Below are 19,300 nucleotides of genomic sequence, written 5' to 3'. Positions count from 1 at the left end.
TCCACTCTTGGTCACCCCTGCCTGGGGTATTACATTGCAGGGAATGAAGTATTTTGCTTCCCGTGAGAAGACGTGGAAATGAATAATCCTTTCAAACACCACGCAGGTCTACGGCATGAGACGCTCAGCATCACTTTGGATTTAAGCAGATAAATAAGGGTGTCTGAACGCCATGGACATTCACCATTCTTACTGCCCTTCACGGGGTAAGAAGACTTTTACATACGCTGAGGATAACAGGCTCGTCCCACAGGTGAAGAAACTGGCTAACAGTGCCTCTGTCCTTGACTGGAGGAACTCTGGTCTTAGTTTAAAAACTCAAGAGGATCTAAAACCGCATGTAAAGTCACTGTAAAATACAAGCTGATTTATTCTAATCAGAATGAAAAGATTTGTTCCCACTGCAGTTGGGTTTCACATACACACTGCTCAGCCGTAAATCCAATATTAAATTTAACGCACACCCTGACCGCCTTTCTCCGCTGCCCTTCCTAATCCGTAAAATTGCTCCATGCTGTAAACCGTTTTCATGGGACTTGGCTTTTCACTTCCATTTCCACTTCCCGTGGCGAAAAGCCGCGCAGGCCACCCTTACGCGCACACACACCCACACAGCTCACGCGTCTCGCAGCCCTGACCCTTGGGGCTCACGGAGCACCTGCCCGGGCGCCCCGGCGAAACTTTGTCCGCTCTGGACACGGCCACGGAAACCGCACCAACTGGAAGTGACGGTCCACATGAAGCACAAGCAGAACAACAACAACAACAACAACAAAATAAATAAATACACATTCTAATCACACAGCGCACTCAGCCAGAACCTCGAAGAGCACCAAACCACAAACAAGATCCTCCCACACTCACTCGGTGGTTGTGGCAGCTGTTCATCTCTGCAGAGGTCCGGGTCCCCCCAAGTCAAAAATCACACGACTGGCCGGCACCGCAAGGCCATGTAAAACGCTCTCTTCACCCGGCTCTCCCTTCCCCGACCAAACAAATTTTAGAAAAGAGCGCAGGACGGGTTCCCAAGACAGGGGGGGTGCGGTTCGCGGAGAGCTGGGGGGGTCCTTGGCCCGGGGGCCGCGCGGGTCCCGTCACGAGGAGCAGGGGGGCTCCCCGCCCCGGTCATCTGACCGAGCTCATCTCCCCGGGACGTCCACCGTGCAGCCGCCGGGGCTGGGTCGGTTGGTGACCGGTGTGGAGAGCTTAGATTGAACGCGGTTCGCCACAACAGCCGGGGAGGCAGCGCGGCAGGGTTGCGTTCCGTTTCGTTTTTGTTTGTCGTTGTTGTGTGTTGTTGTTGTTGTTTTTCCGCCGATGTCTCAAAGGCTCTTTTCGGGGGTGTAGGAAAGGAGCAGGAGGTGCGCCGCTGGGTCTGTTACAATCCCGTTACGTGGCTCTCCAGCCCCGCCGGCTCATGTGGAAACGACTTCGCTCACATAAGGCTACAGCGTGCCCTCCGTGCGGCGCATGAAGTTCTATTAAAAGAAGCTCCTTTTCCATCTCCGGCGAGATCCCGAAAGAATCGCGAGTCGAGTCTGACAGGGGGTCGGAGAGGAGAGGGGAGGGGGCGAAAAAGAAATGAAAAACTGACGGGGGGGGGGGAGAGACTCCGGCGAAAAAGGACCGAGCCAGCGGCAGACATGAGCGCCTGTCAGCCTTTCTCCCCCGGCTCCCTCCCTCTCTCTCGCTGAATTTCCACTGCCTGGGAGAGGAGAAGCCGGGATTACATCATCCCCGCGCCGAGCTAACAATAGCAGCGCCGAGCTGGGATGACACAGTGGGGAGACGGGGAGAGTGCGAGCTCTTCTGCGCGCACAGGCAGGAGTGGTAAAGACGCTGCAACGTGAAAGGTGTCCGGATACTTTATTGCCCTGTTTACGACACTGTCTCGTTTATTGCATTAATCTTGCGTGCACAGGGGCGCGACCTCCCACAACGACTTCAACACGACTTGGCGGTAGAGGGGAGATTGCTTTGAGTAAACTAGTCCGAAGTGCTAATATTAATATCGGTTTTCCTTAATGATTCCCCTCCTTGCTCTGAAAACGTAGGAATTGGGATCCAAAATGACAATGCGTTACACAAGTATTAAAGCCCTTAATCCTTCGCAGCATGTTACAAATACAGCTATGCAGCACCTGTGCTCTGAAGCGCTGATTAATGAACACCACCAAAACAAAAATGTAAAACATCTGCCACTGGGACACAATTTTTCTGTCCGATTTCTATCATATGAACCAGACAGTTAAAATTACAGTATAATTTATTTCGTGCGGAGTTTACACCCACCTCACACGAGCCCTGACTGAGGCGCTGCCCCCTCAGACCAAACCAGCGCTCAGGAAGAGGAGAACGGGTTTTAACTAAAGGAGCGGGGTCCCCTGAACTTCACCTGCGGTTGTCAGCACACCCAGCCTCTGATCCAGGGCTGGGCACCCCTGCTATGAGTGTCTGCTAGACCTCTCTGCCCCTGGGCTGAGACTGGGGGTGTTTTTCACAACACCCCACAGCACTAGCAACAGGACAGCTGGGGAAACCCACTTCCACCACGCCGCACTGGCGATGTTAGACACAGGCAGACACAAAGACATCTCACAGGATTACAAGCACACACACACCTCAGAAATGCACAGGGGCATTAGATTTGCATGCAAAAACACTTATCCTTATATCCTTCACTAGGAGCACGAACTCCAGAGCTGTGCTGTGCTGGTTGTCTTGTTGCAGGATTGGACCTCTGTGTTCAGTTCATTTTTAACAACGGATTTTAATAGCTGTAACCCCTGTACATCATATTAGATAAAGGCATCGGACACAATGAATTAAGATGCAGTGCAATGAAATATTACAATGCATTCCTAATCACATGAACATAATACAGACACAAAGTGCAACTGAGACACATTGTTACACAAACAAGCAATATCTAAGTGCACAATGATGAAAAATGCAAATTACAGGCAAGGAAATGTAGAGGTGAGGAAAGTAAAGACCCCCCTGTACAGGAGAGATCCCCCAACCTGCCACACAGCCCCCCAATACAGCACAGACTCCCCAACAGACTACGCAGAACCCCAATACATACAGCACAGACTCCCCACCAGACCACACAGAGCCCCAATACAGCACAGACTCCCCACCAGACCAAGCAGAACCCCAATACAGCACAGACTCCCCACCTGACCACGTAGAACCCCAATACATACAGCACAGATTCCCCACCAGACCACACAGAGCCCCAATACAGCACAGACTCCCCACCAGACCAAGCAGAACCCCAATACAGCACAGACTCCCCACCTGACCACGCAGAACCCCAATACAGCACAGACTTCCCACCAGACCACACTCATGGTGCTCAGAAATCTAGTAGTTGAAAAAAATTAAAAACCTACTGCAACACACTCAGCTGGTAGGTGGCACACATCCACACAGGCACAAAAAACAAGGAAATGCACAATTAGCCCACACACCAACAAAAGCTGGCTTTTTTGCTTCCAAGCTAACCTCTGAGGAAAACACTGAAGCTGCATGTAAGAAGAGCTCTGTCACTGCTGCTTTGTTATCGAATGTCCTTCCTCTGACTCAAGAGAAATTCTTTGACTCTTCAAATCTAAAGTCAAAACCCACCTTTCTATTAGAGCCTATGTCTGATTGCCCTACATTCCATCCTGTATGGTTTTGTCTTTTTTTTCTTTGACATTTTATTTGATCTTTTCTTTGTCTTTTTCTTTATCTCTATGTACATAGTCCTAGGTTTGGGAAGGAACCTTTTTAAAAATTATTATTTTTATTACAAACCAACAGCGATTTGTCTTCCTGAGAAAACTCTACTCTTTGTGTGTACAACAATGACTTCGTTCTATCAGTCTTTCATTGAATCTGTCCTAACACTCACTGTGGTAGCCTGGTTTAGTCACCTTAAAACATGCAATAAAAACAGACTGAGCAGGATATAATAGGCAGCCAGCAAAACTATTGGTGTACAACACCTACAGGTGTCAGACATCAACGCAAACAAATACTGAGGAAGTTCAAGCAGGGAGCTGCGTCAGCGTGCGTAGACTGCAAAGGAACAAGTGCAGGTTTATTCCCTGCTGAAAAGAGAAGAGAGGAAACGACGTTTCAGCTGTGGAGCCTTCTTCAGGTGTGAGAGAGACAGGGGAGATTATATAACAGGAGAAGAAAAGCCGGGAGTGGAGAGGAGGCGGTAGCAGGGGGCAGGCAGGCGGAGCAAAGTCGAGAGAGATGCGAGTAGAGAGGACTAGAAGAAAACAAGTCTGTCGTTGAGAGAAGGGGGAAGGTGTGAACCTTTAATCGCTATTGACTCCCCTGTCTTTCTCACACCTGAAGAAGACTCCTTCGTCTCTCTTCAGCAGGGAATAAACATTTACTAGTTCCAAATGCTGAGGAAGGCCACTATCATCACTGACTGCCGTGACCGTCTCTCGGACAGCGAATCTGACCTCCTCCCATCCGGGTGCCGATTTAGGCTGGCAAGATTCAAAGTCAATAGAACTAAATTATCTCAAATTCCTACAGCTATTAACCTGCTTAATGTGGACAACCGATTGTATATTTCACTCAATTTATATTTTTATTTTATTTTTTCTTTCTCTTCATACATGCATGCCACTGATGTATTCATGGGTCCACGATGGGTGAAATGTATTGTATCATGACTTCTACCTGCCAGCAAGGCCAATTTCCCCATCTTGGACAATGAAAGGAAGTCAGTCAGTACAGACACAGAAAGGACAGGAATTCCTTTTGGAGGTGTGTGCGTGCGCGCGCGCGCACTGCCTGCTCAATCGCACAAAGAGGGAAGGTGTGAAAATAAGGCGTCTCCAAGCTGCCCCAGGCTGGATGGCGATAATGACTCTCCACATGGGGCCATTACTGCATTTACACCGTTTATCTGCTCGAGCCTGAGCCAGGAGGCAGAGGGCAGGGAGCCAGGAGGCAGATGGGGCACTGCAGAATGGGGGGGGGGGGGGTATGGAAAACACTGCCTGGAACTCCTCTCCCTTCCACCTCCAGTTCTCCAGCCCAGCAGGCTTGGCTCACAAACAACACGAAATGAGTGGCTTTATTGTTAGCACGCAGACTGGCATTACAGAACAATCGCCTTATTGCAGTCCCGCCTATGGCACAGCAACACAAATGTAAACCGTACAGCAGTACCCTAGGATCAGTGAAGCGGCTAAATACAGGTTTTGAGATCTCAACTCAGGCTTCTGTTCTAAAATAAGATATAAGCAACAGACAATTAGGAGTTTAATACAGGTTAAGGTGGATGACGCTGCTCTCCTAGGTCTTTATACAAAGAAAGTGTAACGTTCTGCGAAATCTTCCTTCATCCCAGCTTTTGCATATCATTCCCCCAGAAGCAGCCCAGTCCACCCTTCCGCCTGCCCAGGGGGAGGGGGCTGGGAAAGCTGCAGGCAAGCAGAATCTGAGACGCCCTGGGCCGATTCGGAGCAGCGTGAACTGCAGCCAAACACTTCGTGTCGGGTCACCATGTCAGCCCCCTCCCTTAGCCCCTCTCCGACTCCACTGCAGAGGCGGACCCCCGCGGTGCTTCCTCTCTCAGCGTGTGCGCTGCCAAGCTCAGCGGGCGTGCATTCCCATTCACTCCTATTGTTTCTTCTGCAACTGAAACACCCCGTCAGACGAGGTACAGTATGGGTTGACTTCCCCAATGTGTCTCAAGGGGAGGGGTGATGAGGCTATTTATCCTGGAGGAAGAAACCTGGAAGTATCTGGGTGTGCTGAAGGAGGCTGGGATCGGCCTCTCGGAATTCCTCCCAGCTGCAGCTCAGGGCGAGTGGGGGGTGAGGGCAGCCACATCTTCAGGAGGACTGAGGCACTGCACCCCTATAAAGCATCAAGACGGCTTGAGACAGACACCCCCCGAAACTGAAACATTGACATTGTTAGTCAGATCAGTGTCCTTTCACCTTTCCACAGAGCCGTGCCCTGTTCCCTTACGAGCAAGTCCATATCACTCGCTCCTGGACTGCCCTGGTTTCTGTGCTCCTGTCAGGGCCCCTGCGATCCTGTACTGGATAAAGCGCTTAGAAAACGGATGGCTGGCTGAATGGGCTAAACCCAGTAAGAACCAGCTGGGTGGGTTTAAGACTTGGCTCTACGTTAGCAACGTGTGAACCCCAGCAGGAGAGACTGAGACGCCCATCCAGGCTCCTCCAACACACCCACCGGGGCAGAGCCAGCAGCCGTTCGACATACTGCAACCTCCACTGCTCCTGCCAGGAGAGCTGGAGCCGGCTGAGAGAGCCTTACCCCAGTGAAGCTCCACCATTTCCACAGCAGCACACCTGCCAGACCGAGACCGAGCAAGCCAGGACACGGTAGTGCTCCTGTTCCTTCACTGGTCTGACTCCAAGGAAGCTAAGAGTCAGTAATGGGGAGTGGCTCTGCCTGCGAAGGAGCATGTTCCAACTGCAGCCTGAGCCCCTTAGAGATGGGGATTATTAGGAGGCCATGATTGGTAAAGACCAGGGGGAAATTTGGCCAGGATGCCGGGGTTACACTCCTACTCTTTTCGAGAAACGCCCTGGAATTTTTAATGACCACAGAGAGTCAGGACCTCAGTTTTATGTCTCATCCGAAGGACAGTGCCTGTTTACAGTCTAGTGTCCCCGTCGCTATACTGGGGCATTAGGACCCACATGGACCGCAGGGTGAGCGCCCCCTGCTGGCCCCACTAACACCTCTTCCAGCAGCAACTTTAGTTTTTCCCAGGAGGTCTCCCATCCAGGGACTGGCCAGGCTCACACCTAAGCTTTATCACCGTGTGCAGAGAAGGAGAACAGTGTGACAGAGGTGGGGGTGCACAGCCCTCACCCCCTCTTGTACTGTTACACCCCGTCCTTGAGAACTAAGAACCCCTGGTGTTTGTGGGACATTCAGAGACTTCTGGAGATTGTCAGGTTTCAGCTCACCAAGCTCCTGCGCTGAAACAACCACTTTCTCTCACCAAAGCGCAAGACTTCTTCCAGGCCTGAAGCGGCAATTGACAAAGAGCAGCTTTAAAGCTTATGTGGACTGCAAGACCCCCTGCTGTCCAGCGATAGCTTATCAGAATAAGAGCTCAGTCATGCCAAAGCTCGCCTTGCAAAGCACTCTGGGGTGGCAGTCATCATGCAAACCCCTTACTCCTTACTCCAGCAGCTCTTACTGATACTGATATTAGCTCATCTTTTAAAATCTTTAAGAGCTGTATGACTTTTGATGTTTCATTGAGTTTAAACCCACCACAACACAGATCACAAAAATAAATTGTACAGTCTAAACCAATTAACTTGTTTGTGTGGATTCAGGCAGGTGTTAGCAAGTTGGGTCATGTAATTAGTGATTACAAGCTTATATCTGCTGTGAAGATATTCACAACAAACACCAATTCACAGAAGTGCTGTGAACTGGAAGCACTCACCGCCATGACAACAAAAATGATGTCTTTTCTTAAGCTGGCATTAACACTGCTTTTTATACCCTGGACGTGCACTGTGAAAAAAGAGACTGCACTGGCTTTACCTGTATGTGGTCTTTACCTTCTCTAGGCTTACAATAACGCAACCAGTCCAGACTTAAGGCTTTACAGTATAAGGATATTTTCTACAAATTTTTCCAGTGTTATTTTGCCTGCTTTTGTTTCTTTTTACAATTCACACAGAGACTTAACTCTGCTTCATCTGTCACAGCAGGGCATTTCCCTCCGAGCAGTGACCTTGGTGACGATGGCTAACACGCTAGCCACCGTCTTGGCCAGTGGAAGGGTGTTGGATTACATCTTCAGGAGCTCTGCCCTCCCCACCAGAGAAATCCCAGGACTTCAAGAACCTCTCACCCCTGCGGCTGCCAGCGCCTCCCAGACCGCGCGGCGTCTGGGCCCACAGAGACGCGAGAACAACGCGGACCCCCTGATCTGACCTTCCACCTCTCCGTCCGCCGCAGCGGCGGGGGGGAAACGTTGACATCACCCCCTCCGGGACCGCGTTCCCTGACATCACGGCTCTGCGCTCGGAGCAGGGCCGTCTCTCTCTCTCTGACCGATTCCCAACAAAGCCCCTTTTCACCCCGAGCGGCGAAACAAGCCCCCAGTATCCGCCCGCTTGGCCGACACAGACAATCCACTTCACTGATGCGAGAGGGAGGAAAGACGAAATGGATAAGAATAGAAGCAGCCTCCTTGCACGCTATCCGATTCTTTATTCACAAGCCGTCATGAATGAAGAGCATTCATATCATGTATTCTAATGCTGATAATTAGCATGCCACGTTAATGACCCTACAGCACCAGATTAATCTACTTGAATCGTCCTTTCCTGGAATGGAAGCACAGTCTGAATATTTTCACTCAGTGGGGACTTGCGAGTGGAGGCTCTTTCCTCTGCAAAAACACTTCCTTTCTTCCCAGGACCTTGCAGCTGCAACAGGTCCCGTTGTGACGACAGAGGGATTGGCCAGTCATCCAGCCACCCTTCTTACTGCTTCTGCCAGTACAGGGGCATGGGGGAGCTGGAGCCTGTCCCAGCAAGCAACAGGTGTAGGCCTGGGTACATCCTGGGTGGGACACCTGTCCATCGCAGGGCGGACACACAGATACACACACTCGCACCAGGGCCAGTCTTCCCAGAAGCCAGTTAACCTACCAGTGTGTCTGCGGAGTGTGGGAGGAAATCCACATGAACATGGGGAGAACATACAAACTCCACGCAGACCGTACCCCCAGGAACCACTGCACCACCAGGCCAACCAGTTTAATCAAACATTTCCAATCCAATTTTACTGCAAATTGAATGACTTCTCTGGAAGAGTCCGCAGGAGACGTACTGCTCATGTTAACCTGTTGTGAAGCAGCAGGTATCCTGCTTTGAGGACCGACGCACCGAGTGTGATGAATTCTGCAACCCCTCCCTCTTAACTGGGCCCTGTTTTCCCAGTGGGGCTGTGGGAGTATGGAACAAGCTAGACACACGGCCACATTATCGACGCAGGTACCTGGGCATCAGCACAGCAGGGAGCGTGGAATAAGCTACTGTAGTAGTTCAAGTACAGAGCTGCGTCAGCATGCGTAGACTGCAAAGGAACAGGTAACGTGTGGTGTGGAGCCACACCTGAAGAAGGCTCCACAGCCAAAACGTTGTGTTTCCTTTCTTTTCTTTTCAGCATGGAATAAACCAGTTACCTGTTCCTTACAAGCTAATGTATGCAGCCAATTTATTGAAGTCGATACCCTGCCTCCTTTCAGGAAACGGGTCGAGATCTTTGGATCAGTTAGCAACTAAACAGGTTAAATGGCCAAATGGCCTCTTCTCTTTCGTAACCTTTCTCATGTTAATCAACACTGGAAAAGGGACTGTTCTGCTCTGGAAACTGTTCAAAGAGTAGGCTGACCGCTCTGAAAGATGTGTTACATACGGACGTGTAAAAACAAACCAAACATCCCCGCAGCCCGACAGACAGCTTCAGGGAGTTCAGATTGGCAGGATCTCTGTGACACTTTAAGAAACGGACAGGTGGCTCAGGAAATTACTGAACAGCCAAATGGCCTCTTTTAGCTCGCACCTAAACCTCTTTCAGTCTCAAAAGAGCTGGAACAAATCGCTTAAAATCAGCGCGTGGCAGAGGGGTGCGAGGCCGGCGTGTGCAGGACCGCGGAGGAGCGCGGCGCCGCCGTGCGGAGTGGGAAGGGCACGCAGAGACCCCCTCCGGGACTCAAGGTGGCGCAGTGGGCCCGGCCCATGCTGCTCTCGGCCCGGTTCTGGCCGCCTATACAGCGGCTCACTTTGCACCACGGGGGCGGTCAATACTGTTGCCTCGCGGCACTGGGGCCCTGGGTGCAGTTCTGGACCTGGGGTGCTGTCTGTGTGGAGTTTGCATGTTCTCCCTGCGTTTGCACAGGATTCCTCTGGATGCTCTGGTTTCCTCCCACAGTCCTGCTGGTAGATTAACTGGCTTCTGGGAAATCTGGCCCTGGCGGGAGTGTGTGCCTGCCCTGCGATGGCCTGGCTGTTTCCTGCTCCCTGCCAGGAACCCGAATCGGATAAAGCAGTCAGAACACGGATGGACAGGCGAAAGCAGCAGTGCAGGGGACTCAAGCCACTCGCGAGCAATGAAGAGTTAATAGCAATAAAGAGCGAGCAAGAAACAGTTGTTGACAGAAAGGCGTGAAATTAACCACCCCCACCCCAGGCCTCGCTCGCAGGGGATTCCTTTTACTAAATTGAGCCTCCGGCTGTTTAAAAACCACTGTTCTCCGGCAGCCTGCTTCTGCAGCAGGCTGCCATTCAATCCTTTCACCTCCGCCAGCGGCTCGCCACGTCCACCCTGCTGCTGCCCCAGTGCGGCTCGCTGGGTGTCCGCGCGCGCGCCTCGACGTCGCGAGAGGCCCGCTCTTTAATCACCCCCGGGAGCGGCTCGCACGCAGAGTTCTGTTTCGCTGGACGGGGGTGCTGTTAATCGAAGCGCCGTAGTCACTTCCCTCCACTCGGCTCACAGTATAAAGCGGGGCCAAGCCCGGCTGCTGCCAAGAAAATAAGACGCTTGCAAATTACAGGCCAGGCTTCCTCCCCTGACGCAGGCTTCCTGAAGAGACCAAACAGCCCTTAGCGCCACACGTTCCTCCCATGTGCCGAGCCGAAAAGGCACAGCGACAGCGACCGCTGCCCAGAGACACTGTGCCCTGACTGGACTGACACATCGAGCTGCCTCCCTGAAGCCGTGCCACACCTCCAGAAACAAAACAACCACGGCCCCAGTCTGCAAGAGCAGGGCTCTGCTAGATGTTTTTAAGGATCTCGGGACAATCAGCCTCCGCACAGACCCTGCAGCCCTTTCAATATCACACCCAGGGCCGAGAGCGGAGCCAGTCGCTGGAGGTGGCAGCAAAAAAAGATGTCAACACAAGATTCGTCCCTGTGAACCTGCCAGCACAGGGTGGATCCGAGTGTGCCCTCCGCCACCCCGTTCCGTCCCGCAGCACCTGGGGTGCAAACCCGGGTCTCCGGCGTAACGCAACAGGGAACCAGCCGAGTGAGCCAAAGGAGACCTCCCCCAGCCCGGGCGGCTGAGGTCCCTGCTACGCGCAGGGAGGGCGATGACGTCACCGTGTCCGAACCTACATGAGCAGGTCACGGAGGTGGGACAAAAGCACATGCGTAACACCAAATATTCTCTGCAACAAATCCGTAAGAGGATTCTACCCTACTTTTTAAGGCTGTCTGTCAGTGACCGCCTCTTTCCGCAACACTATTATAGATTTCCCCCAGTACTGAAGGACAGTAGATTTAAGGTTTTGCTCAACTCAACAGACCTGCTACCCGTGCACTTGAAAAAAAAAACACGACTCAAAAAATAAAGAGACCATGGTACTGCAGCAATTCTAGCTCCCTGCGTGGGTCTACCCTGTGAATTAACACATTTGAAGGAGGAAAAGAAACAAGCCAGGCTTGGAAGGCAAGGAGTCGAGCTCTTTCTGCTGATGTCCCACTTGCCTCTACCAGGCCAGCTGGCCTTTCGAGCGCTGAGCTTGCCAGCCATTGAGAAGAGGGGAGTCTGTCCCTCCTAAGACAGGGAGACGCGCTGAGGTCGCCCCTCCTCGCTGGTGTTTTTCAAAGGAAACTGCTGGAAGCCGTGGCATTTCACTGGCGGCCCATCCCGGCTCCGGACACAGAGTGGCCATTCAGTCCAGCTCCTCCAGGCTGGGGGAGACGGGGGCAGCGACGCTACATGAACAAAAAGCCCCCTTTCTCAAGCCTGCAGTGCCTCCTCCCCTCCACACAAACCTGAAATCAGGGCTACATACATACGGTATATAAACACATATACAGTATGCATACTGTATATACATAGGAATGGGTTTATTCTGTGCTGGAAGGAAGAGAAGGGAACATTTCGGCTGTGGAGCCTTCTTCAGGTGTGAGGGAGAGGGGGACGTCAGCAGATAGTGAAGCATGGGAGAACAAAAGACAGGGAGCAGGAGTATCGACACTCGGGGAGAAGTCAAAACCTGCAAATGAATCGAGAGGATTAGAAGGAGATGAGCCTGTGGCTGAGAGAAGGGGGAAGGTGTGATCCTAGTTTCAGGATGATTTTGGCTTCGGAGATCCCTGGTCTAAACCCACTCCATGATCTTACTTCCATTCAGCAGCCACGAAGACGACAACCGCAGCAACAGGCTGCAGCGATTTCCCCAGCTCCTTCCTCCGCGCGGCTGACGGAACGCTTCTGGACTGATGAAAAACGTGACAAGACTCACAGAAGAGCTAGCCAACGCCCAAGTGCAGCCACTTCATGTTGTAAAAAAACAGTACACAACCAGGCAGGCGACTGTCAGGGCTCAACAGCTTTTTCAACCCCCAGAAGTGGGTGTTTCACAAGAACCAGGTGGTCAGGCCTCACCAGGAGAGCTAGACAAGCAGCTGTCATTAATCCCCACCACTCGGTTTGTAAGCCTTTCCTCATACACAGCCACCAGCTCGGGTCTGTGGGACTGCAGCGGCACCGGGGAAGAGCTCCAGCTTGCAGATAAGCCCCCAGCAGGCAATAACAATTGCTTACACCTATATAGCGCTTTTCTGGACACTCCACTGAAAGCTCTTTACTGGTACTGGGGACCCCCTCCACTACCACCAGTGTGCAGCCCCACCTGGATTATACAACAAGCCAGAGTACGCCAGTACACTCCCCACACACCAGCTCTCAGTGGGGAGGAGAACAGAGTGATGAAGCCAGTTCAGAGATGGGGATTATTAGGAGGCCATGAGTGGTATATCATATACTGGGGCATTAGGACCTACACACCCTGCAGCGTGAGCGCCCCCTACTGACACCACTAACACCTCTCCCAGCAGCAACCCTAGTTTTTCCAGAGGTCTCCCATCCAGGGACTGACCAGGCTCACACCTGCTGAGCTTCAGTGGGCTGCCAGCTGTGAGCCGCAGGGTGACATGGCTGCTGGCGGGTAGCAGCGTCTGTGTGGATCGCTGATCTGCGCACGAGAATCTCTTCTACAAGGCTGAAGCCCTGATGTCACTGCATGAAGCTCTTCGGGCCAGGCTACGCCAGAGCGATCTTCTTCCCACCGGACATCAAAGTCCTGTGCACAACCACTCCCCCTCATTGCAGTATTTAAAGAGTTAGGTCAGGGCGCAGCTATGAGTCAGCTGAAATTCCTGACGGATACCGATGGCTTGTACGACAGCTGAACATCTATGTCACCTACGGCTGCAGCTCAGCAGGGCAGGCAGGGGTCAGAGTTCGGCTGGATTTGTTCGTCACTCAGAGCTTTATTTACCACTTGCAAACAGCTGCATTAACACCAGGGGACTCACCTTCAGGTCCTCCGACAGGCTAATGATGTGCCGTCATGTTTTGATTTAGGCCGTTTGCAAAACAAAATTATCACGTCACTGGGAATTTTAAGTACATTAGGTTGGAGAGTTCATATCTGCCTCTGATCTTCCATACAAGTCTATGCACAGCATCCTAAATTATTATTAACAGCGAACAGGGTGAATGCCTCCCTCATTACATGTGGTCATGTAAACCACAGAAAAGCTTTTTAAAAAATAACTTCATTCATGGTTTGAAAATCAAGTCTGGGGCATGAGCACATGTACCAAGCTCTGAATGACACACAAGGCCAAGCAACCCGGCACTGCGCTGTTTGAAGCTGCTGCGTTGTGTGTGTTAAGTTCACAGGGATATTTTGTACTCAAAGCAGCTAATTTGAACATACAGTAGCTGAACTCTCTAAGGCCCTCCTGTTCCCAGAAAACTACAAAGAGGGATAGGGATCCTCGCTGGCTTTGACAATGCACATATCAGGACCGAAAGAGGTCTTGGACATCGAGGAATTTCACACTGAGCTAGAGTACACCTCCTTCCTGGAGCTACTGAGAAGGAAACAGGCAAAACGTTCACTGCAAAGAAGAGGGGAGCTGCTTATTACAGGCCAGTGAGGCTTAATCAGAGATTATTAGGATGCTAATGACAAGGTAATAAGTCTCCTCAAAGTGAAAGAGCGGACGATCTCTTAGGCTAATCAGTCTCACTACGAAAGAGATGGCAGCCAAGTGTGAGCGTCCTGATTAGACTCGTTGAAGTGAATTACTGGAAAACACCGCTGATTAGCACTAGTTTAATTAAACCTATCACAGTAAGCGAAAGCGATATTCAGCAGGCACAGTACAGTGGAACGCCGCAGCTCCCAGAGGGCCACGTGTGGCCTCCTGTCACTGCGATCCGTCAGTGTTGACTGTCCTGTACGCAGCTCCCTGCTGGCCCAGCCACACTGGGACAACGCTCTCGCAGTGGGGCAGAGGAGTCACGTCCTGAGGCCGCTGTCGGGGCGGTCCAGCGGGGAGCAGCCAGGGGGCGCTGCGATCTGCCCCACTGGAAACTGCGGGGCTGACAGAGATGACAAGGGCTCATGAATCCACACTGAAGATCCCCAAACACTTAAACTAGAAAAGAAGCCGGGAAAAACCAAATAAAACCAAACAAGAATCTACAAAGGGAAAAAAGACTAGGGAGAACTGAAGGGGAAAACAAGACTATACCTAAATGCCTAGACGTAAATGCTAGGAGGTACCAGAAACAAACTGAATGAGATAGAAGCAACTATGGGGGCAGTGTGGTGGTGCAGTGGTTAGCATACCTGCCTCACAGCACTGGGGCTCTGGGTTCAATTCGGATCCTGGGGGTCTATCTGTATGAGTCTGAATGTAACATTACTGGATACACTCTGTTCCAGAGAAACAGGAAGGTGAAGCAATATACTGTGTATCAAACAGTATTCAGGTTCAGGAACTTGAGTCTCTGAATCTACTGCACGCAGTCAGACTCATTGAGAACCATACAAAGCCAGAGTGTTCGGAGAAAGCTATGGATCACCAAATGCAGATGGTGATTATAATTCACCATGTTTAATGAAAAATAATTGATGTGCAAAAAGGAGGAGTATTTATGGGAGACTTCAGCTCTGTCAGCACAGACAGCACAGTTAATGAGTGCTTTCTTGCTCAGAATATACCATAATTATTTAGGAAACACTGAGCTAGAAGAAGCTAGTCATGAAAAAGACAGGTGTTCATGGTGACACATTGTGGGGAAGCAATCACAAAATATCAAACACAGTGCTAGGATCCATACGTAAAGGGGCAGAAATTAAATCAAAGGATGTCATGTTAAAATTCTATAATGCACTAGTAAGTCCTATTCTAATAGTCCCAGAAATCTAGAATATTGTGTACAAACAAATGTGGTCACCACATTATAGAAAAGATACTCATACTCTGGAATCAGCCCAGAAAATAGCACCCAGATCTGGGGCTGAAAAGAATGTCCTGCACTGACAGGCTTTATCAGTCTGAACAGAGCATACTATGAGAAGACCCGATCCAGGCAGTCAAAACTCTCAAAGGCAAAGAAAGTCAACCCAGCAGATTTCTTCCAAAGGAACAGTGAAGCACAAAACAGAGGGCACAAGTGGAAACTTAATGGAAAGGCATGTACTGTAAAACCAGCAACAGGAGACCCGTCTTTCCCGAGATCAATTACCTACTGCTAATTATTGGCTTTGTGAAAACCTGCACTTGGTGGGGAACAGTCTGGAGGGAAGCCGTCACTGAAGATGATGTAGGTGCTCTAAGGCTACTTCAGGGGTTATTGCACTGTTTCACTGACGCTTTCTGGCCCCATATGGGCTCTACAAGGTTTCTTTTGACACTGAGCAAATGAAAAGTCCATTGCTTTGTAAACTGGAGAGGTGTGGGCTCTTGAGCAAATCGTAATCGACAACAGCTTCCACGTTATAATAATAATAATAATAATTATTATTTATTATTACACTTATATAGTGCTTTTCTGGACACTCCACTCAAAGCGCTTTACAGGTACTGGGGACCCCTCCGCCACCACCAGTGTGCAGCCCCACCTGGGTGATGCGACGGCAGCCATAGTGCACCAGAACACTACCCATACACCAGCTATCAGTGGGGAGGAGAGCAGAGTGATGAAGCCAGTTCATAGATGGAGATTATTAGGAGGCCATGACTGGTAAGGGCCAATGGGAAATTTGGCCAGGAATTAACACACCTATGCTTTTCGAGAAACGCCCTGGGATTTTTAATGACCTCGGTTTTACGTCTCATCCAAAGGACGGCGCCCGTTTACAGTATAGTGTCCCCGTCACTATTCTGGGGCATTAGGACCCACACAGACCACAGGGTGAGCACCCCCTGCTGGCCCCACTAACACCTCTTCCAGCAGCAACCTCAGCTTTCCCAGGAGGTCTCCCATCCAAATACAGACCAGGCTCACACCTGCTGAGCCGCAGTGGGCTGCCAGCTGTGATTTGCAGAGTGACATGGCTGCTGGCATATTTTATTTCCAAATACTGTATCTATCGGTGCCCAAATATACATAAAATGGTAACTGTGTAGTATATATAGTTTGAGGTTGGATTGTGGGAAAAAAACGCCTGCAGCTTGTAATATTATCCATTTTCCTGTTACTACCCAAAAACTACAAAACATGGATGCCTGTATCTGAGAGCTGCACTTAGCTGAGAGACTTCGGCACCAGATAGCATCTGCGGTTCAGTACTCCTGCTTGCTTTGGTGTGTACAGTCCCGGGCTGTGTGCAATCCTCACATAACACAAATGGAACAGAACTTAAACAGCAGATGAGACTCAGCAGAGTAGTAGCTGTGCTCTGAGAGAGTGAGCACGTCTCACTGAGAGTATGGAGCCTTGGGCTGGTCTACAGGCGCTGGAGCTGCAGAAGATGGCGTGCATTCAAGCTCAAAGAGCACTGCATCTGCAAATGCCTGACAACGCCCCAGTCTTGAAGCTGTGCTTCCGGGTGAGAAAAGCCAGCTCTCTATGCTCCAAAATTCCTCTGGAGACACTGTGGGCTGTGCTGCGTCATGGGATACAATGAGTTACTGTTTTGGCTGGGCGCTAGCCCAGGGGATCGCTTGGCTTAGTTTATTGACAGCTTAGATGAGAGTTTATTGGGTGGTTGACAGCAGGAGTCCTAAATCCACAGCCACTATCTCACCCCAAGCAAAAATTTCAGAATTTCCTGTGCACATCTATGATCCCATATCTGCAGCTGAAAAGATTTTTGCGTTTGTATCAGTCCAGCTGGTTTCCTGTCACGTGTCCAGCATGAGCTGAAGACTGTCAAAGGCAATGCTAATACGTACAGGCGACGTACTGCTAACCTGAACCAGACGGGCATTACAGCACACTGAATATGCAGTAGCCTTTATCGCTCGTGGACCCAGAGGGCTCTGTGCAGGACAGACAGCCAAGCCACTCTGCAGACGAGCAGCTATGTGGCTTGGGGAGCGTGTGGGCTTATGGACAGCAGACCAGATGCAGTACAAGCAATCTCTTGCTCACACCGCGCTCTGCAAACAGGACAGGAAGGCACACTAGGAGCTGATCGAGGTGGGACTGTCTCAGAGCAGCAGGTGTGTGGAAGAACCGGCACACATAGCTGTCTGGCTCTCCACCTCCCAGTGTCAGAGCACACTACCCCGGTGCAGGTCAGGTTCTCTTCGTGTACAAAGTACAGACGCGTAGAAGGAAACGGACAGCAGGAGTGTGGAGTACGAGCCTTACGTGCTCGGTATCATTCTGCAGGAAACGACCACTGTGCCCTTCAGCTGTGGAGCAGAACACCAGGAGAGGTTGGAAGAAAAATTTTTTTTTTAATCCTTCGAAATCCAGACTGTGCCTGCCTTTACACTAACCAGTTCTATTTTGTTTCTTACTCTGCCTAACCCTCCTTGCCGAGATGTGGCTGCTCTGAACTTCTCCTCGATGAGTTACCAGTCCCTTCCATTTTGTCTGGGTGGAGCTGCTTAATGCACTAAAGCAACAGGGACTCAGAGTGGGACCAATCCCACTAAAACTCTTTACTTCTTCCCGAAACAAGGCCTACACATGTCCCTGCCCTAACTAACACACAGTACCCCAGTTTCCTGTAAACCTGAGGGAAAGCTCTTCTTTAATGAAGTCCTCTGTCAGTCGGACACATGCCGCCATCATCTCCTCCAAGCGTACTCCCTGGCTCAAAGCCTCCAGGAACGTGAGGAGTGAAGTCAATAGATTTAAAACCGACACCTTAAAGTGCATCGCTGGGTTCTCTGCTGTGGCTCTGTTTTACCAAGAAGACCGCGAAAGGCAGCGAAGTGCATCAGCAGCTCAAAAGTAACTCAGATACCTCGGAGAAATGGGCTGCAGGCAAAAGAGAGCTGGTTCTTTGAATCAATACCCCACCCAACCCAATCCCCACCACAGGAACAGCATTCGGACCCAGAAATCCTACTGTGCCAAATCGTTTTCATTTCCTTTTTTTTTCCCAAGTGGCAAACCAAATTCTTGAAAGTCCATTTCCCACAATGCGCTAATTTCTCCTAATTGACCCCCCCCCCCCCCCACCCTCTCCAGCGAACTGACTCATTAAGGTGGGAAAGACGTGGTGTTTGAGCTCGCCTCACACCGCCGCGACGTGTTACCTGTAAGCTCAGGGCGATCTGTCGGATGTAGATCATGTTCAGATCCTCGAGGATTCGCAGTTTCTCCTCCATGTCCGTTAATCTCTCCGCGTGCATTCCTCGAGGGGAAAATCCACGGGTCACTCGAAGACGCAGCTCCACGGCCTCCTTACTTTTCGTAAAAAATGCAAGTCGTTTTTTTTTTCTCTCCACCCAGTGGAAATTTGTGTGTGAGTATATGTTTTTTTTAAATGTTTAGTCTACTGCAAACTTTTGGTATTAAAGGTCATCGGCGTGACTTTGTGGCCGACTCCACAATAAAGTGCCATCGTAACGAACCAGGCTCGGTTCCGTCCGCGCAGGTCGCCCTCAAAAGCCAATATGGGCGTCGTTTAAACAAACAAAGAAACACATAATCAGTAATAACACAAATCCGATATTTGGCGTGTGTTAAACAAAGCGACACCTCAAGCCTGGACTGAACTTGGCTCCAATTTTAACCCCTTCACCCGAAGGGAGCGGACTTCTCGGTGCGTAAATGAACTTCACCCCCACACGACGGAGCGGGCTGCCCGACAGAGACCCACTGTAGAGATGAGCTGAAACTTTCCTCGCTGGTGAACGTCCATAAAGTGCTTGCTCTTGCAAATGTCAATAACGACGATTCCAAACCACAGTCCTGCCTCTTTTTTTCCCCGAGAACAATGAGCTACTCAGCAGGCGCGCCCACACCCCTCTCCCTCCCCAGTCATTGAGGG

The 19,300-nt window shown here is 50.7% G+C and overlaps 1 protein-coding gene across 4 annotated transcripts in view; it reads right to left on the bottom strand.

The window, feature by feature from the left end:
- Positions 1-18,735, bottom strand: part of rtkna (rhotekin a) — a 74,655-nt gene extending 55,920 nt beyond the window's left edge. For 2 of the 4 annotated variants that reach the window (XM_088911995.1, XM_088911996.1), the window contains exon 1: positions 18,564-18,734. In XM_088911995.1, the coding sequence (XP_088768121.1) occupies positions 18,564-18,659 (96 nt within the window). In that variant the 5' untranslated portion in view covers positions 18,660-18,734. Of the gene's footprint in view, positions 1-864; positions 1,635-18,563 lie in introns of those variants that run through there. The other 2 variants (XM_088911997.1, XM_088911999.1) reach the window with 2 other exon arrangements.
- Positions 18,736-19,300: the final 565 nt, after the last annotated feature.

Source organism: Atractosteus spatula, chromosome 3 (assembly GCF_055471065.1).
Source record: "Atractosteus spatula isolate fAtrSpa1 chromosome 3, fAtrSpa1.hap1, whole genome shotgun sequence".
Classification (NCBI taxonomy): domain Eukaryota; kingdom Metazoa; phylum Chordata; class Actinopteri; order Semionotiformes; family Lepisosteidae; genus Atractosteus; species Atractosteus spatula.
The sequence above is the reverse complement of the archived record's forward strand: the minus strand, read 5'-3'. Positions and strand labels throughout refer to the sequence as shown.